The sequence below is a fragment of the Salvia splendens genome, chromosome 5 (assembly GCF_004379255.2).
Source record: "Salvia splendens isolate huo1 chromosome 5, SspV2, whole genome shotgun sequence".
Classification (NCBI taxonomy): Eukaryota; Viridiplantae; Streptophyta; class Magnoliopsida; order Lamiales; family Lamiaceae; genus Salvia; species Salvia splendens.
Window position 1 is genome coordinate 14,868,284 of NC_056036.1, and position 25,381 is coordinate 14,893,664.

The following is a 25,381-nucleotide window of genomic DNA, read 5'->3' on the forward strand; positions in this document are numbered from 1 at the left end:
GTCACTGGAAATTTAGGTGGGTGGTGGGATGAAATATGGTGAAATTGGTAGAATTAGGGTGTCACAGTCTAATGATACTGTCCACCTAAAGTTGTGGTCACATGGAGTAAATTTGGGTTTCCTCACATGCACTACCATACTTTTGGTTGATAAAAGGCATGTGCCACCAAATTGCACATGGCCAGGCCTCCTCATTTGTTTATACTAATAGTAATAATTCAATTTGTTTTTACTATTTTAATTTTTGTCATCTCATAGTGTTGCATCATTTTGTAAAACGTACGCTTTATTTAATAATAATTTTTATATTAAAAATTGAGTGCAATGAATTAGTAAAATAGGTGTATAATATATGACATTTCATGATAAAGGGATTATTTATTTCTTGTTAAAGCAAGAATCTAGCATTAGAAGTATAATTTGAAAACGTTTGTTGCACTGTTAATGGTGTGACCCCTTAATGCGTATTTCTTATTGGTACATTGTAAGATCATATTTTCTCTTTGGACAAAATTATATTTTATTCTCTTATCTACTTTATTATCTATTTATTTAATTTATTAAATATTATTTTCTTATTTTTTAAATACAAAAATGAAGTGCACTATTTAAATTGAACGGAACGAATAATAGTTTTTTTTCTGATTTACTAGCTTAAGTTACTTAACTTACAAATATGAATAGCGAGGTGTATCAATTATGTGACAGTGTTGTATTAAACAAAATTTAATATAGTAGAGGATATTACAGCTCAACATGTCAAAAATCTTTATACAAACCCAAAAGAAAGATACTCCCTCCGTCCCAAGCTACTCGCACGTTTCCTGTTCGGCACGGGGATTAAGGAATGAGTGATAGACAAAGTCAAATATTATGGCTGTAGGTGATAATTTTTACTAAAAATGGAAAGAGTGCAAGTAACTTGGGACGCCCAGAAAGGAAATAAGTGCAAGTAGCTTGGGACGGAGGGAGTATGTAATATTCAAGTGAAGACAACTATTTTAAGATTTTAGGCTATCCGGACCTACCCCAGCTATTTTCCACATAGCTACATATAATATATTCATACTATAGTTAATAATCCATCACGAGCGTAGATGGTTTGCAAATTGAATTTCATGCTAGGAATCTGAGTTCTAAACCCACCGCCGTAAATAAAATTTTAAAATTATGTTTTCATTTAAAAAAATCTAACCCACCGCCGTAAATGAAATTTTAAAATTATGTTTTTCATTTAAAAAAATATATTCTTTAATTATTTTGACACTGACACTATTACTATATGTATCTTTAATTTATATTGCTCATTTTCAAATTATTTATCTCTTATTATCCATCTCTATATTAGCTATGCATTGTTTAAGTCGGAATTGTTTTTGTCGTAGTTAACATTAAAAATATGAAATAATTGTTAACAGTAATTTGGACTCCTCAATCTTAAAATCCTGCGTCCGCCACTGAGGCTATGGTTTATAAAAACTACGCTTACTAGAGGTAAATCCTTACTTTTGTGCAGTGGTGCGTGGGATTTAACGATGCGAAGAAATGCGCGTATTGATAGAATTTATGAAAAATGGTTGAATGAGTTGGTGGGAAATCGCATTTCGCAATGCATCTAATCATACATAAATTAGTATTACCCTAAACTTTAAAGCGGGGGACCGTTTGATATGTTAGACTTATTTTAGGTCCATATGTTTTTTTAATCTTAATTACTCAAATAGTACTTCTTAGGATATACAATTTTTTCGGAATGTGTCATATGATATTAGGATTTGTTGACAATTGGTACAGTAAAATTTTTGCTTGTGATATCACTCTATATATACGTATATAAAAATCGTAGATAAATATCTCTTTAATATTTACGATTATTTTTGTTTATTTGTAACAATTGATATTAAAAGCCTAAGGCTTAAGAGACAGAAATCAGATGGGATATGAGAAGATTTTTATGAATCTGATTTTGGGTTTTGGAAGAAGCGGATCGAGGATTACATGTACATTAAAGATATGTATCAGGCCCTAAAATTCTAAGCTGAAAAGAGGGAAATGAGGAGTGGAAGTTGCTAAACAGAAAAGTGATGAGTGCGATTTGGTTATCATGTCCAAGGATGTAGCGTATCTATCATATGTATCAGAAAACATCTACAAAAAACAATGTACATTTGATAAAACGATTGTTTAATTTTTAGAATGCCAACCAGTGCAATAACATCTGAATAAGTTCAACATGATCACTACCCTAATTTTTCTATTGTCCCTGCCGGAAAGTTGGGCCCACGCAATAGCAGCTTTCAACGCCGCATGGGCAAAACTAGCGTTTGACAAAGTAAGAGATCTGATGATTGACGAAAATTTTCACATAAGAGAATCAGGATCTTCTCTTCAGGCTCAACATTGAGTACGGAATATAGAGACATATCGAAGAAAAAATAAAAATATGAAAGATTAAAATCAAGGGAAATGAGTTAATCTAGAAGAGATTTGAATCAAGTTAAATGGTAAAATTATAATAAGTTTGACACCTTAAAATCAGTATAAGCTTCTCAAAAAAAAAAACAAGAAGCAAGAATGAATATGAGCTTCTCCACCACTAATTTTGTCGCTAAATTTTTAGCTATGAACCGATGTCCTTAAGTGGCTTTCATGACCTACACTAGTGCATTGTGATGAGATTCAAATGATGCAACAACTTTGAATCAACCTCCACACAACAACAATAACTGTCTGCAACACGGCCACAAACGGGGACATCGTATACTCGTGGTTCCTCGATGTTTTCGAGAACCCAGTGATAGACAACATACAATGTCACGCTCGCATTTTCTAAGGATAGAAAAGACGGTTGATCGCGACTAGGGGAGGATTAAAGAAGCGGGGAAGAAAGGGGAAAACAACACAACTCGATCATAGCTCGAATAAAATCAGAGTATCTCAACAATCAACAACTCAAAAATGAATATTATCTCAGCGATACAAGAACTCAAAAGAAGGACAACTACTTAGAGGAAGCATTTGAGAGAAGGAATAGCCACGTGTGAAGACATGACACATTCTACACACTTAAATTTCTTCAACGGTCTTGCTCAACACCCACCGCACCCGTCACGCTCAACCTTCACATATTTAAAAAGAAAATGCAAGGTTGATTACTTGATGCACTCAGTGGACTCATGCCGAAAATATTTTATAAAAAAAAGTATTTATCATGCCACCATTGAGTGACCTTGGAGTTTTAACTTTAGAAATCGCCCAAGACACTAAAATAATTTCCATCGTAAAATTCGTTACTGCAGTCATTTTCCCATAGATGTCTACCATATCTGATCCATTGATGACAAAGAATGTGGCCACATTCCAAGTCACTAGACCGGCCAACTCGAAGAGATAGCACACGATCTCCATAGGTGTACACTAGCCTGAATAGGGACTCACTCCCTAGACAGACCCGAATTCGATTATCCAATGATGGCAAAAGCCACATCAGATAGGTTCCATAGATAAAACAAAACACGACATGACAAATATTCATATCATTTTCACATAAAAATATACTTAGGGCATAGCCCTTATTTTAAAAAAAAAGTCCACCTAGTTCTCTTAAATCCTTAACTCGTCTTTCCGCCGTTTTGTTTTCAAATAGCTTGCAAGGAATCACCTTTAGCATTTAAATAACACATAAATCAACACAATGAATCAACTAAATAAATAAGATGCATGCACCCTAATTAAAATCGTTTATCTCGTTTCTCGGTTTTCGATTATTCGGCAGCCGCCCAAAGTTCCTCCGTTGGCTCCTCGTATTTCCACCACGATGTCGGAATAAATTCCCAAAAACTATACAAGCGCATAACTAAATTCTCGCCTTTATTTCCTCTAAAAAAATATATTTATTTCGGACTTAAGATAAAATTCCACGTTCTTTGAAAAGTTTCGAAATTAATTAAATAACTTCCCAAAATTAAATTATTGGCCCAAGATTATTTATTTTCTTAGCCCACCTTATTTCTTCAATTTATTTAGTGAGGCCCAAAAAGAAATAGCCCAAATTAAAATATCCCAATCCTTATTTCTCCTCAATCAATTAACAAGGCCCAGTACCTCCACCTCGGCTACCCTTCTCTACCTTCCTCACTTCTCAAATTCCCCCAATTCGGAAATCCCTAACCCGTCGCCTCACTTCCTCCGTCGGTTTCGATTTCACCGTGGTTCTGGCGTCTCCGGTGAGAGACACTAGCCGTGCTCACTCCCGCGCCACCATCAGTTCGTCCCTCCGTCGCACGCTGTCGAAGATCCGCTACAGCCGTCGCCAGCTGCTGCCCGTCGGTCAGCCTTCGCTGATTCTGCCATCTCCGCCGGGATATGGGGAAATCGTTTGGTGATGGGATTTGGAGAAATATATTTGACCAAGTAGATGACTACAAATTTGGAATAAATAATTGATTTTTTTCTCTTTTTTTAACGGGGTGTTACATACAAAGAGTGCACAAGGTTTGGGAGAGAATTGCCTCCGTATGCAACAATCAACAAACCAAGGTTGGCATAAAAGCGCGATTGACACCATCTTCGCATACATTAATTAGGTCTGGCTACAAATGAATATCGATAAATACGCCAACATCGTTGATGGAGTACGTACTAACCAAGCCCAACAGCAGTAAAGCCCATCAGCCTAAGGCCCAAGAAAGAGTTCAGTTCGGCATGACTAAAGAGTTCAGTTCGGCACAACCAAAGAGTTCGGCCCCAGCCTACAGCTCGGTGAAAGCCAACCAATCAAACTCTGCTCTCAGGTCGGCATCAAGCTCTACTCTCAGATCGGCAAAAGCTGCTCGGCAATAATTCAGCAGTTCGGTCTCAGTATTCGACCGAACTGGGAGATAGTGGACTCATGCAGAACCTCCACGACCTCCACTACACCCACGATCTATTTAGTGGTGTCAAGCAGTCATTAACTCATGCAGGATAGTGGACCCATGCAAGATCGCCACGATCTCCACGACATCCACTACCTAGTAAATAACTGCATGCCACGATCTTGGTCCTTTGTATAAATAGAACCCAGATCAGATAGATAGGGTTAGCTTCAAAACATTCTCTCGATCCCTAGAGATAAAATACAAAATAGCAAGTCTGTATTGTAAGCTGTAAGAAAACAGATCAAGCAATACAACTCTGCCCTCATTTCTTCCCGTGGACGTAGATTTACCTCAGTAAATCGAACCACGTAAAAATCTCTGTGTCATGATCTTTACTCTCTACCAGCATTCTACAAACACCAAAAATTCGCCGCTTCATCACTGGCGCCGTCTGTGGGAAAAAGAGAACCAAATTTGTGATAAAGCGAGTTTTTGATCCCTTTTTCTACCCCAAAAAAAAAATGCATACCAGATCACATAACACCCATAATACCGTTCGTGATAACCGTGAGGAAGCTAGTCCAGCTCGCAGGTCTGAAAAACGGCCTCGGGAGACATCTACCTCCGGTTCTCACGAAGAAGGAACAAGCCACTCCAGGAGTCATCGCACCGAGTCTTCCCAGCAGCCCGATTTAAATGAAGCTGTCAAGCTGTTCTTGGCCGAGAAGCAGGAGGAGTTCTTAACCTTCCTGCAGAAGAGCCAACAGCCGGAGAAGACAACGACGGATTCTCCCCCCTCGTCTAGGCATGAAAGTTACTACCGCAGTAGTGACGTGTCTTCCAGGAGAAAGAATCCTCAACCCCGACATGTTCCTGTTCCTCCTCGGTACCGGAACCACAGGAGAACTCCATCTCCTCCGTACCGAAGAGATGTCGGGTTCGCCATGTACGGAGCATTAAAGACTCCGTTCTCGGACGACATCACCCGAACTCCTTTGCCGCGGAACTACCGAACACCGTCAATGACTTATGACGGGCTAGAGGATCCTCATGACTTCTTGGGACGCTATCAATATAATATGGCAAACCAGGGTCTCAATGAGGTCCATATGTGCAAGCTGTTCCCCGAGCTGCTCATCGGGAACGCCAGAAGGTGGTTCGACAGCCTTCCTCAAGGCAGCATTAGATCCTACCGAGATCTAATGGATGCTTTCCATAGGAGGTTCTTTCAGAAAGCGGAAGCCCGGATCACTTCGGCTCAGCTGCTTTCTATACGTCAAGGTCGCGACGAAAAGATCAGCGACTTCCTGACGAGATTCCATAAGGAATGCCTACAAGTAGATAATCTCAATGATCTACTTGTCATTTCGGCATTCCAAAATGGAATCCTGCCCGGAGCTCTCTACAGAAAGCTCGTGGAGTGCGGTCCGCAAACAGCTCAAGAAATGTGGGACATTGCGGACCAGTTTTCCCGTGCGGATGAGGCAGACCGTCGAAAACGGTCTTTAGACAGCTCATCCCGAGGAGACGAAAAGAAGCCCGATCATAGCGATCAGAGGCTTCCCCGCCGAACTCCTTTTGAAAGAATTCAAAGGGCACCGGTACAAGGCAGATTGGGACCACATCCTGAGAAGCCGCCCGCTCAGTTCGTACCGCTGAACAAGTCCAGAGCGGAAATTTTCGAACTACATTCCGATATGTTCGAAAGACCAAGGCGGATGACGAAATCAGCCGCGCGGCGACCTCAGGATCAATATTGCTCCTTCCATCAAATCCACGGTCACGATACCGAGGAGTGCCGAGATTTGGCTGCAGGTATTGATGTTCTTGTGAAAACAGGAACGTTAAAAAAATACCAAAGCAAGCAGCCGAAAAAGAACAAAAGGCAGAGAGGTGCGAACTGCAATCCTCAGGATCCGAAAAGGCATGAGGATCCTGAAGACGACGACGAGCCGCAATATGATGGAGTAATCCTGACTATTGATGCTCTCCCTGCCGGGAAGACTAAGTCGTCCCTAAAAGCAGAACGCAGAGGTTCCAATCAAGAGGAGCCAACACATAAAAGGCTGAAGAAAGACGAAGTGATTACATTTTCAGATGCCGATCCCGTCCCAGCCATCTCTCCTCACCAAGACGCTATTGTCATTCAAGCCGGAGTGGCAAACAAACTGATCCACAGAGTATTTGTGGATACAGGAGCGTCAGTCAGCATTCTTTTTAAAGAATGTTTCGATAAAATGGAAGTGGATCCAGCTCGGCTCAGTCCGGCTCCACTTCCTCTGAAAAGTTTCGCCCAGGAGGACACCCGCCCTGAAGGTATTATCAGCCTTCCGATCACGGTGGGAAAAGCGCCTACAAGCTCCAATACGATGATCGAGTTCTTTGTGGTGAAAGCTCGGTCCCCGTACAACATCATCCTGGGGAGAGACTGGCTCAACACAGTTCGGGCCGTTTGCTCTACTTATCACCTCACCATCAAGATCCCCACTAAAGGTGGGATAGCGGTCATCCGAGGTGATCAAAAGAGAGCAAAAGAATGTCTGCAGGTTGCGCTTAAAAGTGCCGAGCAATCAGTTCGGCACCATCAAGCATAGCAATCACAGCAACCGGAGTCAGAGGCAAGCAAGATGACCGAAGTCACTTCAGAGCCGAACTCAATGACCGTTCAGTTATACGAAGATGATCCATCCAGAGCGGTCAAGATCGGCTTCGCAGGAACGCCTCTACTCCGGGAAAAAACCATCCAGCTCCTCAAGGAGTATAAAGACGTCTTTGCATGGTCTCCGTTGGACATGACCGGAGTGCCCCCCGAGGTAATCACTCATCGGTTAAATATTGATCCTTCAGTCCGGCCGATAAAACAGAAGCAAAGACTCTTTGCGGCAGAAAGAAGCCAAGTCATCCATGACGAAGTCCGCCAATTACTAAAAGCGGATGTACTATTCGAGGTGAAATATCCTTCCTGGGTGGCCAATCCTGTGATGATCAAGAAAAAAGGAGGATGGCGGATGTGCATAGATTTTACCGATCTAAACAAGCACTGTCCTAAAGATTGCTATCCCCTTCCGAATATAGATAAAAAAGTAGAAGCTTTGATCGGCTTCGAAATTTTCTGTTTTCTTGATTTGTACAAAGGATATCACCAAGTATTGATGGATGAGAGTGACGCTCCGAAAACAGCTTTCATTACCGATTTCGGCATTTTCGCTTATAAAAAGATGCCATTCGGTTTAAAGAATGCCGGAGCCACTTATCAAAGGATGGTAGACAAGCTTTTTCGGCACCTGATCGGAAAGGAGGTCGAAGTGTATGTTGACGATATCGTCGTCAAAAGCAAAAGCACTTCGGAGTACGAGCACAACCTCAAGTCCACTCTCAACGTGCTCAAGAAAGCCAACCTCAAACTTAATCCCCAAAAGTGTACCTTTTTGGTAGATTCGGGAAAGTTTCTGGGTTGTTGGGTTTCAAAGGACGGACTCAAGGCAAACCCCTCAAAAGTTCAAGTCGTTCAGAACATGGCAATGCCGAAGTCCATACATGACGTGCAAAGGCTAACCGGATGTCTAGCCGCACTGAATCGATTCCTTTCCCAAGCAGCCGAAAAGCAACTGCCGTTCTTCAAGGTGTTGAAAAAGGCACCAAAGTTCGAGTGGGGAGCCGAGCAGAAAAAGGCCTTTGACGAGCTCAAAAGTTATCTAGCCGAGCTTCCTATTCTCTCCGCTCCAACCGAAGCCGAAGTAATTTTCTTATACTTAGCGGCATCAGATCAAACCATCAGCGCGGTGCTTGTACGAGAAGAAGGCCAAAAGCAGTTTCCCATCTACTTTACCAGCCGAGCATTAAGAGGTCCAGAAACAAGGTATCAACCTCTGGAAAAAATTGCTCTGGCATTAGTAAATGCAGCAAGGAGACTGCGGCCATACTTCTATGCTCACAAGGTATGCGTCTTAACCGATCTGCCTCTTCGGCAAGTTTTGACCAAGCCAGAAGCATCAGGCAGAATCGCCAAATGGGCCATAGAGCTGGGAGAACACTCAATCGAGTACCTACCTCGGAAAGCCATCAAGGGACAAGCCTTGGCAGATTTTCTTACAGAGGCCAAGTTCGATCAAGCAATCCCTGTCATTGCCGAACAGAAAAATTCTGCCAAGGCCGAACTAGCACAGCCCTTGGAATCCGAAGTAGAGCCGCCAGACTGCTGGAGCGGATTCGTAGATGGAGCTTCAAACAAGATGGGAAGTGGAGCTGGTATTTTACTCGTCGCTCCCAACGGACACGAGGTAACCTACTCACTTCGGTTCCTATTCCCCACTACAAATAATGAAGCCGAGTACGAAGCCCTCCTTGCCGGACTCCAGTTAGCGCAAAGTCTGCTCGTCAAATCTCTCAAAGTCCATTGTGATTCACAAGTCATAGTAAATCACATGTTGGGAACAAGTGAAGCTCGTAACGAGAGAATGAAGAAGTATTTGGACAAAGCGCAAAGCATCAGCCGAAGTTTCTCCTATTTTCGGATAATCCGCGTTCCCAGAGCGGAAAATAGCCGAGCAGATACCTTAAGTAAGTTGGCCTCAGATCCGAGCTCAAAGGCGGAAGAATTAATGCATCGAAGCATTGATGAAGCCGAGGTACATTCAGTATCCAGCTCGCCGAACTGGATGACGCCGATCTTGCGGTATCTGGATCAAGGACAATTGCCCGAGGATAAGAGAGAAGCTCGGAAGATCACGTGCCGAGCACTTCGGTACGAACTTCATGAAGGAGTCCTCTTTAGAAAGTCTTACCTCCAGCCGTTATTGCGGTGCGTAGGACCAGAAGAGACGGACTACATCCTCAGAGAAGTTCATGAAGGATCGTGCGGCAGCCACATCGGAGCTAGAGCTTTAGCTAAAAAAGTTCTAAGATGGGGATATTATTGGCCAACCTTGGTACAAGAAGCAGTGCAACTCGTCAAGACATGCCCGAAGTGCCAAATCCATGCAAATATCCCAAGGATGCCGCAGACCGATCTATCCACTATGCAAAGCCCTTGGCCTTTCATGCAATGGGGCATAGACATAGTGGGACCACTTCCTCAAGCTCCTCGGCAAATGAAATTCCTAATCGTTGCCGTGGACTACTTTACGAAGTGGGTGGAAGCTGAACCATTAGCTACGATAACGAGCTCAAAGGCATTGGACTTCGTCTGGAAGAACATAGTGTGCCGATTTGGCATACCCCACATCCTCATCTCGGATAACGGGACTCAGTTCACCGACAAGACGTTCAAGAATTGGTGCCAAGAGCTGAATATTCAACAGCGGTTCACTTCGGTCTCTCATCCACAAGCAAACGGACAAACGGAGGTAACAAATCGTATCCTGGTGAAAGGGTTAAAAGCTCGGTTAGAACAAGCCAAAGGACAATGGGTAGAAAATCTCCCTCAAGTCCTATGGTCCTACCGAACTACACCCACAACCTCCAACGGTGAAACTCCGTACAGTCTGGTGTACGGCACTGAAGCCGTAATCCGGTGGAGATCGGTGTACCCAGTCCCCGAACTCTAAATTTCTCCTCAGAAATGAACGACGACGGACTGAGAGCCGAGCTAGATCTTGCCGAAGAAAGAAGAGAATTGGCATGCATAAAAGCAGCCAAGTACAAGGAGCAAGTAGCCCGGTATTACAACCAAAGGGTGAAGAAGCTGCAATTTCAAGTGGGAGATCTCGTCTTGAGAAACAACGAAGTAAGCCGAGCAGAAAAGCTGGGCAAGCTCGAACCCACATGGGAAGGTCCGTATCGGGTGTCAGAAGTCCTCGGCAAAGGGTCTTACAAATTGGCTCACATGTCAGGAGAACAGGTACCCCGATCATGGCACATTTCCAACCTCAAAAAGTTCCATTTGTAAGAGACAGTCCGGTCAGTCAGTCTTGAGTCTTGTTCAGTCAATGTGCTTTATTTGGTTTGCTTGGTCTTTGTTTGTCTTTATGTGCTTTCTATGTGTCTATATGCGTTTTGTCTGTCTATGTGCGTGTCGTCTCTTACAAATGTTACTGAGGTATCTTGTTCTTCGAAGGCTGATCCCCTTCTTAGAACATATACAAGCTAAACGATTGTGAGTCAAAGCTTCTACAGAAGATACAAGACCACAATTCAGCTTAAACAAGCAGTTCGTCTGAAACGAGCTGCAACAAGCCAACGATTGCGAGTCAAAGCTTCTACAGAAGATACAAGACCACAATTCAGCTTAAACAAGCAGTTCGTCTGAAACGAACTGCAACAAGCCAACGACTGTGAGTCCAAGCTTCCACGGAGGATACAAGACCACAATTCGGCTTAAAAATCAAGCACTTCGTCTGAAACGAACTGCAACGAAAGTCCGATTCTCGCGATAAAACTTGCCTGAATTAGGACAAGGGAAAGTCCGATCCACGCGATAAAACTCGCCGAATTAGGACAAGGGAAAGTCCGATCCCCAAATTAGGACAACGGAAAGTCCGATCCGAGCGATAAAACTCGCCAAATTAGGACACAGGCTTAGTCCGGTCAAAGATGTTTATTTCATCAGACCAAAGACGAGTCCGGTCAAAGATGTTTATTTCATCAGACCAAAGACGAGTCCGGTCAAAGAAGAGTTCACTTCATAAGACCAAGGACAAACATCAACTTACCCCGTACCTTTATACAGAATGCCGAAGTAATTCACTTCGCTTTCCGGGGGGGGGTAGTGATGGAGTACGTACTAACCAAGCCCAACAGCAGTAAAGCCCATCAGCCTAAGGCCCAAGAAAGAGTTCAGTTCGGCATGACTAAAGAGTTCAGTTCGGCACAACCAAAGAGTTCGGCCCCAGCCTACAGCTCGGTGAAAGCCAACCAATCAAACTCTGCTCTCAGGTCGGCATCAAGCTCTACTCTCAGATCGGCAAAAGCTGCTCGGCAATAATTCAGCAGTTCGGTCTCAGTATTCGACCGAACTGGGAGATAGTGGACTCATGCAGAACCTCCACGACCTCCACTACACCCACGATCTATTTAGTGGTGTCAAGCAGTCATTAACTCATGCAGGATAGTGGACCCATGCAAGATCGCCACGATCTCCACGACATCCACTACCTAGTAAATAGCTGCATGCCACGATCTTGGTCCTTTGTATAAATAGAACCCAGATCAGATAGATAGGGTTAGCTTCAAAACATTCTCTCGATCCCTAGAGATAAAATACAAAATAGCAAGTCTGTATTGTAAGCTGTAAGAAAACAGATCAAGCAATACAACTCTGCCCTCATTTCTTCCCGTGGACGTAGATTTACCTCAGTAAATCGAACCACGTAAAAATCTCTGTGTCATGATCTTTACTCTCTACCAGCATTCTACAAACACCAAAAATTCGCCGCTTCATCAATCGTAAACAATGAGCAGAAACTGTGATCTAGCACAGTCAGTTAGGATGAAATTGAGGCTCATTAGGCGTTCTTTGAGAAAGAACAAAAACAATTTGAACACGGGGATATATATATATAGATGTATTCATTTCCTTTTTTATCTTTTGTTCTTTGTTCTTTTTAATCTCAGCCCCATGATTTTGTCATCCGACGGTTAGATTGGTGCCACGTGTCATTTAATATTGCAGATTTTCAGTTGAATAATGCACACCGATTAATAATGCACCATTATAGTGTAATAATGCAGATTTTCAGTTGAATAATGCACACCGACTAATAATGCACCATTATAGTGTAATAATGCAGATCATCTGGATCGTTGATGAATGAGATCTAACGGCCCATATTAAGAAGAATAAAGGATCTAAGGGATGAATATGAGAATAACGCTGACTGTCCCAAAAGAACGAAGATCACTGTCTCAAGCAACTACACTAGTAACTACGGCACCATGTTTGACTTTAACTCTCCTAAGAATGATATGCTATACCTTATATGAGCATTATTCTCATTTAAAAATAGTATTGAAATTTTTAATTTCATAAAATAAAAGCTTGATTTATTATTTATTAATTTATTTGAAATTATAGAGAAAACGAGCAAATCGAACTTTGATTTTTATGAATTTTATGAAATTAGAAATTTCAATAATATTTTTTAATGTATTAGAATTAAACTAAATATATAAAACAAAATGAACAACGTGCGTCAAACAAGAGTGGTAGTGTAGAGTGGTAGTGTGGTACTAACTCACGTAAAGTAGTTAACATATAATTCCTATAAATATGCATATATTAATATTATAATCTTCATGAGAAAATATTCGAATTAGTTCAAATTGAAACTCCTTCCTATTGAATACATCCATATTCAAATAGGAGTATGATGAATCCGCGAATTTCTGATGTTAGTGAATGCAGAAAAATACAGATCACGACACAAAGAATTTACGTGGTTCGATTTACTGAAGTAAATCTACGTCCACGGGAAGAAAAGAGGGCAGAGTTGTATTGCTTGATCTGTTTTCTACAGCTTACAAATACAAACTTGCTATATGGTGTTTTATCTCTAGAGAGCTTAACCTTCTTCTATCTGATCTAAGTTCTATTTATATCTTGAACTAAGATCGTGGCTTGCATCACCACCATAAGTCGTGGATGTCGTGTAGGTCATGGCCTAAGATCGTGGATGTAGCGTAGGTCATGGCCTACGATCGTGGCCTGAGTTGACACCACGTGGTAGTGGGTGTGTTGGACATCCTGTATGGGTCCACTAACTCCTTGTTCGGTCGAATACTGAGACCGAACTGCTTTGGTTGCCGATCTGAGAGTAGAGCTTGATGCCGACCTGAGAGCAGAGCTTGATTGGATGGCTTTTACCGAGCTGTAGGCTGAGGCCGAACTCTTTGGTAATGCCGAACTCATACTCCTGCTTTGGTTGCCGATCTGAGAGCAGAGCTTGATAGGTTGGCTTTTACCGAGCTGTAGGCTGAGGCCGAACTCTTTGGTAATGCCGAACTCATACTCCTGCTTTGGTTGCCGATCTGAGAGCAGAGCTTGATAGGTTGGCTTTTACCGAGCTGTAGGCTGAGGCCGAACTCTTTGGTAATGCCGAACTCATACTCTTCCTTGGGCTTTGGGCTGATGGGCCGTCATTGCTGTTGGGCTTGTTTAGTACGCACCCCATCACTACCCCCCCCGAAAAGCGAAGTGAATCACTTCGGCGAAGCGAGTCACTTCGGCATTCTGAAAAAGGGGACGGGGGAGGCTGAAGTCAGGGGACGTGCCCTGCGCGTGACTGCATTAAATGCGGCATTAAATGCGACAGTAAAATCCGGCCGTCGAATCCTGAAAAGGTGGGATATGAAACGGTGCGATGATTTGAAATCTTTTCCAAATCTGATAAATACCGCCTTTCTTCATCATTTGAACACCTTTGCTATTGGCTTCTTCTGCACTCTCTATCTTTTGCGTGAAAAATTTCCTTCCGCTTTCAAAAATTTCCTCAGGATTTCTTCAAACTTTCAAAGAGTAAGAACCATGTCTGCTTCTTCTTCGTCTGAGTCTGGTAGCGGTAGAAAAGGGGGTAAGGGGTCTTCTAGCCGGAAAGAATCCGGGGAGAAGACCGTAGAGTATTTTCACAGTATCTTGAGTAAGGATACTGTGATATCCCTTTACGAAAAATACTCTTTTCCTGGGGGGAAGGTTGCGATTCCCGACGACCTTTATAGGGCGGACTCGCCGCCGGAAGGTTACGCCACCGTCTACGAAGCCAGCTTAGAATGCGGGCTTCGTTTCCCTCTTCCCCTTGCCTTTGTAGAGTTGCTAGATTTTTTTCAACTCCCTTTAGGTCAGGTGACTCCGAACTCTTGGAGGCACTTATCGGCTTTTGCTGCCGAACTGCGTAGGCTAGATAAGGATCTGTCTCTGAGGGCAATCCTTAATTTTTTCCAGTTTAAAAGGAAGGGATCTTGGTTTTACTTGGTCCCTTTACAGCCTTTTAGGGCCTTTTGTAAAACCAAATGGCCGAAATGGCAAAATCGCTTCTTTTTTTATAATAGGACCGCGGCTCCTAGTTTTCCCTGGAGAGGGCCGAAGTCCGTTATCCGTCATCCTCGGCCTGAACCGTTGGACGAGCTCGATGGCGAGCTCAACGAGATTCCCATAGTTAGGAAACAATACACGGAGTCTGAGCTCGTCAAGGGCGACGTCGTGTTCGACATCTCGTCTTCGGACGAAGAGGCCGAGGGTGAGGATTTCTCTTTACCTTTATGTTCTACTGCTTTAACGAAGAAAACTAACCTTGCTTTCTTGCTTTTTGGCAGTGTACATGCTGAACAAGGCTACCCGAAAATCTTCGGAGTCCAAGGAGCCGGAGAGAGAGAAGGCTACCAGCTCGGCGCCTGATGCCGAGAAGAATCCGAAGAGGCAAAAGACCTCTTCGGATCCAAAGAAGCCGGAGTCCACTTCGGCAAGTAGGAAGGGGAAGACCCAGAAGCCCCCGAGAGCGCCAGAGAAAGACGTGGTCTTGGCGCCTCCTTCGGAGCATATCTGTGAGCCATTTTTATGGCCCACGGACTTCGCCGAGGTGAATTGTCTTCTTGATTCTTTGGCTTTGCTTCTGTCCTGTATTTTAGGTGCCCTCTGTTGACTTTTTTCTTTATCCATTTTCAGAGGAACGATATGCTCTCCAAGCTCGTCGCCGTCGAACTCTCCAAAGCGTCCAATGACTATGCTGAGATGCAGAGGAAGTTGGCGGCTGCTTGTCATCGGGCCGAACAGGCTGAGGCTAACTTTGAGAAGGCCAGAGCTGCTAGGATTTCGGCCCAGGATGAAGCTCAGTTTGCCAAAAACCAGCTCGTCATCCAGCGAGAGCAGACGAAACGGAGTGATGCTGCCGCCGTGGTTGCCCAGGGGGAGGCTCTCCGTGTTTACACGGAGAAACTCTTTTTGAGCAGCCAGTTCTCGGCTTTTGTCGGTAGTCTGGTAAGGCTAATTACCGATAAGGGCGAGCAGGGGGCCGACGTTGTGCTGCCTCTGTACAGCCGAGAGATAGCAGCTCGGCTTCAGAATCTGCCGCTCCTTGAGGAGCTCGCTTCGTCCTCGGTCCTGCTTTCTGCAGACCGAGTCCGGAGTTGCCGAGCTGATCGGGACGAGAACCTGGAGGCTATCTTTGCCTCCGTGGGACCCGTTTCACCCGCTTCGACTTACAACGGAGAGGGTGAGGCCGAGCCGCTGGAGCAAGAGGTCGGCGATAAGCAGGCCGATCAGGAGGCGCAGCAGATCGGCTACGGTGGCGCCGAGCAGGCTGGGGAGAGCAAGGAGGCAGAGGCTGAAGCTGAAGCAGATAAGGAGAAGGAAGCTGAACCTCACCGAGAAGGCGGAGACGAAGCTAGCGAAGTATGATTTCGTCTCCCTTCTCTTAGTTTAGTTTCTTCCTTTATGTAAAATGGCCTTGAAGCCCTCCTTGTATAGAAAAATTTTTTTCTTATGAATGAAAAAATTCTTCTTTCTGCTCTTGTGTCTTCGTTTAGCCTTTCGTACTCTCTTACTCCTGTTGTGGTTTACTACCTGCTCGGTAAGCTGAAATGCCGAACTGACGTAGCTGCTTTGTATTCTTAACTCTCAAGGAGCTGGAGATACTTCACTGGAAACGGCTGTACTCTTCGGCTTTAGACGAAACTGAGAAAAGAGCTATAGCCGATCAGACGAAGAATGACGAGCTTCTGGCTCGTTTAGTGAAGCTGGAGGCCGATAATAAGGACTTAGAGTCCGATAAGAATGATCTGGAGGCCGAGCTGAATACGACCATTGCTGAGAGGACTGCGTACGAGGATTACATCCGTGTGCGCGGGGGAATGACCATATCAGAAGTTCAGGAACGAGTTGACGAACTGTGGGAGGAATATAATGTACTCCGGAGGAACAATGCGCTGGAGAGCTCGGCTTGCCAACAAGTCGTGAAATCATTGCGGCGCTGGGCTTCTCGGTACGACATAGTTCTTGCCCGGCGTCCCTCAATTGAGAGATTCCTCCGGCATTTCCCGCCAACAGATGCTAGTACTCCAGCTCAAACCTCTGATTCACTTGCTCAAAACCCTACTCCAAGTCAGCAACGAACTCAGGGACAACCGGAGACGTCAAGTCGAGGACGGACTGAAGTTCGCAGAGGAGCTGTGGTTATGAGTGAGCAAGATCGGCAAATGCTTCGTGAAGAGACTCTTCGCCGCCGAGGTGCTAGGGCTTCCCGGGCTCAGAGAAGAGGTGGCAGGTCGATTAGAGCATCTCGTCGACCTGCTTATTCTGCGGCTGCCTGGAACGCCCGAACTCAGCTTCACGAGGATTTTGTGAATAGATGGCTCAACTTTAGCAACCCTGGACAGTAGAATAGTCCTTTGTAATAGCGTAACGCCATCTCGTAGGGTAGCGGAGTTGTGTGCCGAACAAGATTTGAAAAATGAAATTTTGTTTTCGCTTCTAACACTGTATTTACAGCTTAGCGAAAAATTTCATCGTACTTGTCCTCGGTCTTATGAAGTAAACTTCTTTGACCGGACTTGGTCCTTGGTCTTATGAAGTAAACTTCTTTGACCGGACTTGGTCCTTGGTCTGATGAAATAAACATCTTTGACCGGACTCGTCTTTGGTCTGATGAAATAAACATCTTTGACCGGACTCGTCTTTGGTCTGATGAAATAAACATCTTTGACCGGACTCGTCTTTGGTCTGATGAAATAAACATCTTTGACCGGACTCGTCTTGGGTCTGATGAAATAAACATCTTTGACCGGACTCGTCTTGGGTCTGATGAAATAAACATCTTTGACCGGACTCGTCTTTGGTCTGATGAAATAAACATCTTTGACCGGACTCGTCTTTGGTCTGATGAAATAAACATCTTTGACCGGACTCGTCTTTGTGTTCTAATTTGGCGATTTTTGTCGCCGGGATCGAACTTTCCCTTGTCCTAATTCGGCGAGTTTTATCGCGTGGATCGGACTTTCCCAGTTAACCGAAGTGGTCTTATGGAGTAAACCTCTTTGACTAGACATGGTCGTCATCGGTCTTATGAGGTAAACTTCTTTGACCGAACTTGGTCGTCCTAATTCGGCGAGGTTTATCGCGTGGATCGGACTTTCCCTTATTGCAGTTCGTTTCAGACGAAGTGCTTATTTCTTAAGCCGAATTGTGGTCTTGTATCCTCCGTGGAAGCTTGGACTCACAGTCGTTGGCTTGTTGCAGTTCGTTTCAGACGGACTGCTTGTTAAGCTAAATTGTGGTCTTGTATCCTCTTTAGAAGCTTTGACTCACAATCGTTGGCTTATTGCAGCTCGTTTCAGACGAACTGCTTGTTTAAGCTGAATTGTGGTCTTGTATCTTCTGTAGAAGCTTTGACTCACAATCGTTGGCTTGTATATGTTCTAAGAAGGGGATCAGCCTTCGAAGAACAAGGTACCTCAGTAACATTTGTAAGAGACGACACGCACATAGACAGACAAAACGCACAGAGACAAACAAAGACCAAGCAAACCAAAGAAAGCACATTGACCGAACAGAACTCAAGACAGACTGACCGGACTGTCTCTTACAAATGAAACTTTTGAGGTTGGAAACGTACCATGTTCGGGGTACTTGTGCTCCTGACACGTGAGTCAATTTGTAAGACCCTTTGCCGAGGACTTCTGACACCCGATATGGACCTTCCAATGTGGGTTCGAGTTCGCCCAGCTTTTCTGCTCGGCTTACTTCGTTGTTTCTCAAGACGAGATCTCCCACTTGAAATTGCAGCTTTTTCACCCTTTGGTTAAAATACCGGGCTACTTGCTCCTTGTACTTGGCTGCTTTTATGCAGGCCAATTCTCTTCTTTCTTCGGCAAGATCTAGTTCGGCTCTCAGTCCGTCACCATTCATTTCTGAGGAGAAATTGAGTTCGGGGACTGGGTATGCCGATCTCAACCGGAATCACGGCTTCAGTGCCGTACACCATCGAGTTCGGCTCCGGTGTGACTTCGGTCATTTCGCCTGCCTCTGACTCCGGCTGCTGTGATTGCTATGCTTGATGGTGCCGAACTGATTGCTCGGCACTTTTAAGCGCAATCTGCGAACACACTTGCTCTTTTTCGATCACCTCGGATGACCGCTATCCCTCCTTTGGTGGGGAAGGTGTTCGGCGAGGAAGCCTCTGATCGCTATGATCGGGCTTCTTTTTGTCTTCTCTAGATGAGCTGTCTAAAGACCGTTTTTCGACGGTCTGCCTCATCGGCACGAGAAAACTTGTCCGCAATGTCCCACATCTCTTGAGCTGTTTGCGGACTGCATTCCACGAGCTTTCTGTAGAGAGCTCCGGGCCGGATTCCATTTTTGGAATGCCGAAATGACAAGTAGATCATTGAGATTATCTACTTGTAGGCATTCCTTATGGAATCTCGTCAGGAAGTCGCTGATCTTTTCGTCGCGACCTTGACGTATAGAAAGCAGCTGAGCCGAAGTAATCCGGGCTTCCGCTTTCTGAAAGAACCTCCTGCTGGCGTTCCCGATGAGCAGCTCGGGGAACAGCTTGCACATATGGACCTCATTGAGACCCTGGTTCGCCATATTATACTGATAGCGTCCCAGGAAGTCATGAGGATCCACCAACCCGTCATAAGTCATTGACGGAGTTCGGTAGTTCTGTGGCAAGGAAGTTCGGGTGATATCGGCCGAGAACGGAGTCTTCAATGCTCCGTACATGGCGAACCCGACATCTCTTCGGTATGGAGGAGATGGAGATCTCCTGTGATTCCGGTACCGAGGAGGAACAGGAACATGTCGGGGTTGAGGATTCTTCTTCCTGGAAGACACGGTACTACTGCGGTAGTGACTTTCATGTCTGGACGAGGAAGGAGAATTTACCGTTTTCGTCTTCGGCTGTTGGCTCTTTTGCAGGAAGGCTAAGAACTCATCCTGCTTCTCAGCCAAGAACAGCTTGACAGCCTCATTCAAACCAGGCTGCTGGGAAGACTCGGTGTGTGGACCTTTTGAGCGGCTTGTTCCTTCATCGTGAAAACTGGAAGTAGATGTCTCCCGAGGCTGTTTTCCGGACCTGCGGGCTGGACTAGCTTCCTCATGGTTTTCACGAACGGTATTACGGGTAGTGTGTGATCTGGTATGCATTTTTTTTTTTTTGGGGTGGAAAAAGGGTCAAAAATTCGCTTATCACAAATTTGGTTCTCTGGTTCCCACAGACGGCGCCAGTGATGAATCCGCGAATTTCTGATGTTAGTGAATGCAGGAAAATACAGATCACGACACAAAGAATTTACGTGGTTCGATTTACTGAAGTAAATCTACGTCCACGGGAAGAAAAGAGGGCAGAGTTGTATTGCTTGATCTGTTTTCTACAGCTTACAAATACAAACTTGCTATATGGTGTTTTATCTCTAGAGAGCTTAACCTTCTTCTATCTGATCTAAGTTCTATTTATATCTTGAACTAAGATCGTGGCTTGCATCACCACCCTAAGTCGTGGATGTCGTGTAGGTCATGGCCTAAGATCGTGGATGTAGCGTAGGTCATGGCCTACGATCGTGGCCTGAGTTGACACCACGTGGTAGTGGGTGTGTTGGACATCCTGTATGGGTCCACTAACTCCTTGTTCGGTCGAATACTGAGACCGAACTGCTTTGGTTGCCGATCTGAGAGTAGAGCTTGATGCCGACCTGAGAGCAGAGCTTGATTGGATGGCTTTTACCGAGCTGTAGGCTGAGGCCGAACTCTTTGGTAATGCCGAACTCATACTCCTGCTTTGGTTGCCGATCTGAGAGCAGAGCTTGATAGGTTGGCTTTTACCGAGCTGTAGGCTGAGGCCGAACTCTTTGGTAATGCCGAACTCATACTCCTGCTTTGGTTGCCGATCTGAGAGCAGAGCTTGATAGGTTGGCTTTTACCGAGCTGTAGGCTGAGGCCGAACTCTTTGGTAATGCCGAACTCATACTCTTCCTTGGGCTTTGGGCTGATGGGCCGTCATTGCTGTTGGGCTTGTTTAGTACGCACCCCATCAGAGTACATATTTATATACAAATTTCAAATTTAACAACTATATACTATAAATCACATATGGAATAACAAGCCAAATTATTTTTGTGCAGAATTGTGCTCCTGAAAAAAGCGAGCTCCACAAATTCTACCATTCGCATCTCAATTGGACAGTCGCAGAATCCGAATCGGAATGGCGTCTCGTCGCCGTGTCCTTCTCAAGGTCATCATTCTCGGCGACAGCGGGTCTCTCTTTCAATCTCCCATCTCTCTCTACTCACACATACACACCAACACGAAAAAAATCGCACAATATGGAGTATTTTTTTTAAATACTGATCAATAATTTTCGCGTGTGATTGATTATTGATGCATATCCAGGGTTGGTAAGACGTCTTTGATGAATCAGTATCCTCTTGTTGGTTTGCCGATCTATTAAATAAATATAAAATCCTGCAAATTTTAGCTATGCTAAAAAATTATAAGGCGGCATTGAAGTTTTGTTTGGCCTTGATTAAGCAAAAACAGATATGTGAACAGGAAATTCAGTAATCAGTATAAAGCTACAATTGGGGCTGATTTCCTGACCAAAGAGGTCCAGTTTGAGGATAGGATTTTCACCTTGCAGGTTAGCCTACACAAATTTATTGTTCATGTTTTTTCGTCTTATTTGTATGTTGGTTTCTAATCTTGCTGTTCATTATCTGAGTTTAATAGAATTAAATAATCCATATAACTTTGTGGTGCTGTTATTCCATCCCAAACCTGAGATGAGTAAGCATGTAATCTTGCAATTGATGCTTCTGCTTTTATTTTGTTCCATTGATTGGCTATAAGCATTTGTGCTTGCATGATGAAAGTAATGACAAATATTCATTTTCTTTTTTTACTGCATCCTATAGTTAACTGATCAAGTGTTGTTGGCATAATTGTTGATGTAGATCAAGAATTCACATAAGGTTTATCCGTATTTGTCTAGGTGTTGCATTTGTCAGGAGTGCAAATGCAAACACAGTTTTATAAGTTCACTGCAACTAGTCTTAGGAATTCATCCTCCGGAATCATGATGCAGTTTCTTTCTATCCATTTTATTGCTCTTTCAGCTCCTAATTTTCACAATAGAAATAATAGGCTATGGTTTATATGTGTTGAATATAAAAATTCATTCTATCATTTCCAGTACTTACAGTAGTCGGTAGGTTTATCAGTAAGCAGCTAGGAGATTATATCTATATAATATAATTCATTTTGGTGACTGGCAATATATCATTGGCTATTCTGTGAGTCGTAGCTTTTGAATACAACATTCTTGACTGTGGGACATAACATGTCATAGTTCTTTGATGAAAAGATATGTCTGTTTAAACATGAATAGAGGGGACTCATTCATACAATTACAGTCAAATGCAAAAAAAACCTGGAAGGCAAGGTTGCCCACATATTTATTAAAGAAATTTTCTCCTTTGGACCACCGTTGGACTGTATCATAATTCTGTAAGTCTGAAATATTTCATGATTTCGGTTGATGATGTTTTGAGTTACAGTTTTAATGATTATTATTTCCCTATAAATGGATCAATCAAGCCCACTTACATGGATTTCAATTTTAGTTTTATAAGATCATTATATCAAAGATACTTTTTTCTCAGTCATGCTGCACAAACTCTGAGTTTGGTAGATGCAAGCTACCAGTTAAACAATGGGCGAATGAGCATGCCTATTCTAGGTTGGGTTTGAGCATGAATAACTGGACAATTGAGTTATGACCCAAACATAAGCAGATAAGCTCTTCAGTTCAGTTGAGCTCAATTAGTATTTAGTAGTTGCTATAACTGCTCTTTTAGTATGAACCTTGAGTTTGAGTGTAACCCCCAAGGGGACGGGGGAGTTGTACCATTTAAGTATGATGTCATCATGTAGGAACTATATTCAAGTGTGCTTTGCTTTACGTTACATCATAAGCAGCTTTTGGTTTTATGCTTTAGATAGTTGATGGACAAACTCGCTATTTAAGAGTTGAAACTTAGTCCTGACTGAATATGTTAAACCCCGTATTTTTTAAGTTTATCAGTTTTCAATTTCTACTCTAATAGTTAAGAAAAATTCTTCTACCAAAACTGAAAATTAGATTTATTTCACAATAAATGTTTGATTTAGGCGCAATTTCTGACTCCTAAAATACCTAACATATAAATTGGTGGAAGAATTTTTCTCGTCTGTTAAAATAGAAATTGAAAACTTATATAGTGTGAGATGTTATAAAATACTTCCTCCGTCCCAAGTTACTTCAGTCGTATTCCATTTTGGGTGTCCCAAGTTACTTAAGTAATTTCCCTTTAGGGCCTAAAACAAAACATCTAATGCTAGATACTTATTCTCTTTCTTACTTTACTCTCTCTTACTCTATTCTCTCCCCTACTTTATTTTGTTTCCATTTAACTCGCTACACCCAACTTTCTTAAATCCCGTGCCGAAAAGAAACACCCAAGTAATGTGGGACGGAGGGAATATAGATTTAAGGCAAAATGCAATGTTTAAATGAATGGTATTTTCCATTTAAGATTAGCGATGAAACTTTTGACTCTTGGAATATGCCATACATTGCTTTTCTTTTTCCTCTTAAACTCTAAATTTACTAGGATATATATTTAAATAGTTGCATGAATTGTTGTGTAGTTGGCAAATTAGAGTTTATTGAATGACATTGCTCAAGGCCCAGAACCTTCTATGAATTACTACCTGTTACAGATATGGGATACTGCTGGCCAAGAGAGGTTTCAAAGCCTAGGTGTGGCTTTCTACCGAGGTGCAGATTGCTGTGTGCTTGTTTATGATGTTAATGTCATGAAGTCATTTGATAACCTCAGCAACTGGAAGGAGGAGTTTCTTATTCAGGTTATAGATCCAGTCTGCTAATTTTGCTGTCAGTTTTACTTCCCGATCCACTAATACTGACTGGTTCCATTTTAATATGCAGGCTAGCCCTCCTGATCCTGAAAATTTCCCATTTGTTGTCTTAGGGAACAAAATTGATGTGGATGGTGGCAACAGCAGAGTGGTACCATTTTGTAGCTTCTTAGTGTTGAAATCAACTGTTATATGCTTATGTTGCTGAAGGTGTAAACTTCAAGTAGTTGGGCATATGCATGAAAACCTTCTTTCTGGTGATGTGAAAATGCTGAGATAAAGTAAACATAGGATCTTATGATATGCATATAGTATTAATCTTGGGTTAATAGTATTCAGCTGCATTACCACTAGTCGTCCCATTTTTTATTTTTCTCTGGGTTTCTATTGTTGCCTTGGGGCTTGGTATATATTTTAAAATTTTGCATGCTTATGCCTTCCATTTTTTAGGTATCTGAGAAGAAAGCAAAAGCTTGGTGTGCCTCTAAAGGAAGTATTCCTTACTTCGAGACTTCTGCAAAAGAAGGATTCAATGTGGATGCTGCTTTCGAATGCATAGCAAAAAATGCTCTAAAAAATGAACCCGAGGAAGAATTGTAAGTAACTCTTCTCATTGAGTCTAATCTATCTGAAAGAAATGAAGTAATATGATTTCAGGGCGATGCGGCACTTGTACTACGTGTTTGTCGAAATTTGCACGTCATGATTTGCATGCTAAGGATCCTATAAGCTCATGTGCATTTGTAGATTAAATATTTTCCTAATTCTTGTATCTTTATTGGTCGAACTTCTGAAGATATCTTCCCGACACCATTGATATGGCAAATGGGCAGCAACAAAGATCCTCGGGTTGTGAATGTTAGAGCGCAAAGAAGTTTCTAATGTTTATCGGAAGATTGAATAGGGAATATAGAGTGTTATCTGCTTTTGCTGCAAGGCTTGTTAAACGTTTATTATCTGCTGCTTATGCACTCTCTTTGTATTCATGCATGAACTTAATTTTCTATAAGTTAAATTTTGTGATTGTGATTTATGTTTGTAAAAAATTATGAAGATGAAAAAAATTAAAATAAATCAAAATAAGGAATAGTATTGCTTTTTGCTAAAGAAATGACTCAGCTACAAATGAACAGCCCAAAAAGAAATATTACTCCCTCCGTCCACTAAGAGGTGACAGAATAATTAGCAACCATCATCATTGATGTATAGGAATTATCAAACCAAATTTATTTTCCAAATACATGAAGAATTCATAAATTTGAAGGTAGTCATCAGATAGGAGCGAAAGACTAATACCTTATTCGTATATTGGAATGGAAGGAAAGAGAATGGAAGGAAGAGGTAAAGCAAATGATTCAGAAAGTAAATGAAATCATTTAATTTGCATCTTCATTTCAGTCTCTTTTTCATTTCATCTTATAATGCAAATGAAAAGAATAAAAATAGCAGAACAGATCTCCTCCTCCAACACTCCTACTCAATTCCTACTCCAACACTCACATTTGAGAAGTAGCATAAAATTTTCAAATGATTTTGCAAGTGTTGCTTTTGGTAATTTATAGAGAGATGATGCAGCGTGTGTTCTAGTAATTTTTATTTTTACTTTCCTATAAATACAGTACTATATTACTAGTAAAATGATTTCATATTTCCTTCTCTAAAAATGTATTCCAATCAATGT

At 42.7% G+C, this 25,381-nt stretch overlaps 1 protein-coding gene across 2 annotated transcripts; it reads left to right on the plus strand.

Moving 5' to 3' along the window:
- The first annotated feature begins 20,882 nt into the window (after nucleotides 1-20,882).
- Nucleotides 20,883-24,656, plus strand: LOC121802470 (ras-related protein Rab7). 2 transcript variants are annotated; one of them, XM_042202146.1, is made up of 7 exons: nucleotides 20,883-21,039; nucleotides 21,175-21,201; nucleotides 21,322-21,421; nucleotides 23,542-23,688; nucleotides 23,771-23,851; nucleotides 24,151-24,296; nucleotides 24,497-24,656. In XM_042202146.1, exons 1-7 carry the CDS (start codon nucleotides 20,987-20,989, stop codon nucleotides 24,561-24,563), a joined length of 621 nt encoding a protein of 206 aa, XP_042058080.1. In that variant the 5' UTR covers nucleotides 20,883-20,986; the 3' UTR covers nucleotides 24,564-24,656. The 2 variants fall into 2 exon arrangements, with proteins under 2 accessions (XP_042058080.1, XP_042058081.1); XM_042202147.1 differs by lacking the exon at nucleotides 21,175-21,201 and having other exon boundaries at nucleotides 21,334-21,421.
- The last annotated feature ends 725 nt before the right edge of the window (nucleotides 24,657-25,381 follow it).